The sequence below is a fragment of the Carlito syrichta genome, unplaced genomic scaffold, assembly GCF_000164805.1.
Source record: "Carlito syrichta isolate Samal-C Ts95f unplaced genomic scaffold, Tarsius_syrichta-2.0.1 Scaffold169001, whole genome shotgun sequence".
Classification (NCBI taxonomy): domain Eukaryota; kingdom Metazoa; phylum Chordata; class Mammalia; order Primates; family Tarsiidae; genus Carlito; species Carlito syrichta.
In genome coordinates, this window is record NW_007113097.1 from 43,526 (window position 1) to 45,910 (window position 2,385).

At 61.4% G+C, this 2,385-nt stretch overlaps 1 protein-coding gene across 1 annotated transcript in view; it reads right to left on the reverse strand.

The window, feature by feature from the left end:
• Nucleotides 1-1,442, reverse strand: part of SLC22A11 (solute carrier family 22 member 11) — a 17,682-nt gene extending 16,240 nt beyond the window's left edge. Inside the window, exon 1 of the mRNA XM_008051162.1 lies at nt 1,050-1,442. Within this exon, the coding sequence (XP_008049353.1) occupies nt 1,050-1,442 (393 nt within the window). The remainder of the gene's footprint in view (nt 1-1,049) is intronic.
• Nucleotides 1,443-2,385: the final 943 nt, after the last annotated feature.

Below are 2,385 nucleotides of genomic sequence, written 5' to 3' on the forward strand. Positions count from 1 at the left end.
CTCCTCTCAGCTCCACTTCAGCTCCACTCGCTGGAGTGCGGTGACACGCTCCCGTCACCACAGCCTCGACCTGCTGGGTTCCGGCGATCCTTCTGCCTCAGCCTTCCAAGTAGCTGGAATTACAGGCCTGCACCACCACGCCCGGCTAATTTTTGATTTATTGCCAGGCGGGTCTTGAACCCTCAGGCTCAGGCAATCCACTCGCCTCGGCCTCCCAAAGTGCTGGGGTGACAGGCTGAGTCACTGCACCCGGCCTCTTTTCTCACTTATTAAGTGAGAAACCCTCATTAGAGGGTTATGACTGCAGGGAAGGTGTTTGGAAAAGAGCCCGCCCCTTCGAAGGTGCCAGGGCAGGGCCGCCTCTGCTGTGATGTTGGTTTGGACACAGACTCAGTGAATTCACCCGGGGAATGCGTGCACCTTGGAGGCTCCCTGTGCACCCCGGGACCCGAGCCTGGCTCTGACTCTGGACTGTTGTAACCAGTCGGTAAACGTGTGTTGAGGCACAAACGTTTCCGGCTTGGCCAAACGGCGGCCGGCCTCCCCAGCCTATTCCACGGCCCATCTTCCTGGCAAAATCCGGTTTTAGCCAAGAGCCCTGCTCTGTTGGTCTATCAAGAAACCCCTCCCCAGCCCTCGACATCCAGCCTTCCACCAGTGCCCGGCGGTGTCTGGTCACCCTGGCCTGTCTCAGCAAGAACGCTGTTGGGTCAGCTTCACCAGAGTCTCCTTGACCCCCATGTCTGCTTGTAACTGAGCTGTCTGGAGTCACAGCTAAGTGTTGGCAGGGCCGGGACGGGGCCAGGCCGGTGACCGTCCAGGTGCCAACGTGCAGAGGTACGCGCACGTTGTCCAGGGGCTTCCAGGAGCCTGGGGCCAGCCCATGTGTGCAGACTGATTCCTGCCGCCCGGTCCCCTCGCCCACTGCGAGGCTGCCCGAGAGAGGGAGGCTGGGGAGGGCGGTCCCCAGGACGGGACCTTGGAGTCCAGCCCCTGGGAGCTGCCACTCGGACCCTCCAGCTGCCAGGACGTGGGTGGGGGGGCCCTACCTGGGCCACGATGGTGGAGGTGAAAGTGCTGCGGTCATAGACCCAGCCGTCCACGCACGGCTCCGTGGCGGCCTCGCTCCAGTTGGCGGCCGTGGCGTTGGGGTCCAGGAGCTGCCACTGTGGCTGGCGGAAGCGGCGACAGCGGTGGGGGCCCCCGTCGGGGCCTGGTGGGATGGAGACGGCCAGGAGGGCCTCGGGGGTCACATTTGCGGGGACCTCGGAGCCATTGTCCAGCACGTGGGTCCAGCATCGGTGGCCCGGGATGGCGGCTGAGAAGTTCTCCAGAAGCGTCTGGGAGGGGACCAGGACGGAGGGGAGGAAGAGGCTGAGGACCAGGAGGGTCTGGAAGAGGCCCATGCCCCCGGCTTGCTCCAGGACCTCTGTGAACGCCATGGCCGCGGCCACCTCTGGGGCCAGTGAACCGGAACCAATTGCAAACAAGCGAGATGCACGGGGGCTGCCGAGACCCTCTGTTCTTCTTCACCTGGCGGGGGGGGGATGGGCAGCTGTCCAGTAACCGGTTGGGTCAGTCCCTAGACGTCCCGGGAGGCCCCAGGGAGATTCCTCCTTATCCAGTTTCCAGGAGTGACCACTGGGCTGTCCCAAGGCTCTATGGAAGGGACATCGGCGGACAGAGCTCGCCAGGCCCGGCCAGCCCGGGACAGCCGAGCTGCCGGCCAAGTCTGGACCAGGGAGGGCTGAGCTGCCTTCTGGGCTCTCCTGCACCAAAAGTGAAAAGTCAAGGGGGTCTTGCATTAAAAAAAAAAGATACAAAGCTTTGATGTTACTGAATTACAGTCGTGGATGAGACATCAACCAGCTCTTGCCTGGCTGGGTTGGTTAACGTTTAATCTCCGCGTGGGCTTCTGGGTGGGAAAGACAGGCTGACCCTCAGGACTGAGGCCTCAGTCACCCAATCCTGCTGGCCGGCTGACCTCATTCTTAAATCTTTTTTTTTTTTTTTTTTTGAGTTGGAGTCTCCCTCTGTCTCCCAGGCTGGAGGGCGGTGGCACAGTCCCAGTCACCACAGCCTCGACCCGCTGGGCTCTGGCGATCCTTCCGCCTTGGACCTCCAAGTAGCTGGAACTACAGGTGTGCACCACCATGCCCGGCTAATGTTTTGATTTATTGTAGAGACAAGGTCTCGCCAAGTTGCCCAGGCGGGTCTTGAACCCGTGGGCTCAGGCAATCCAAGTTCTTAAATCTTAAACCTTTAGGACCTTCCACGTGGGGCCCTTCGCCTCGGGAAACCGTTGGCCTGAACTTGACTGGTCCTGAGACTCAGTTGGTTCGGCTGAGGCCAGCTGTGAGACCTGGGCGGGTGGTGGGCGTGGGT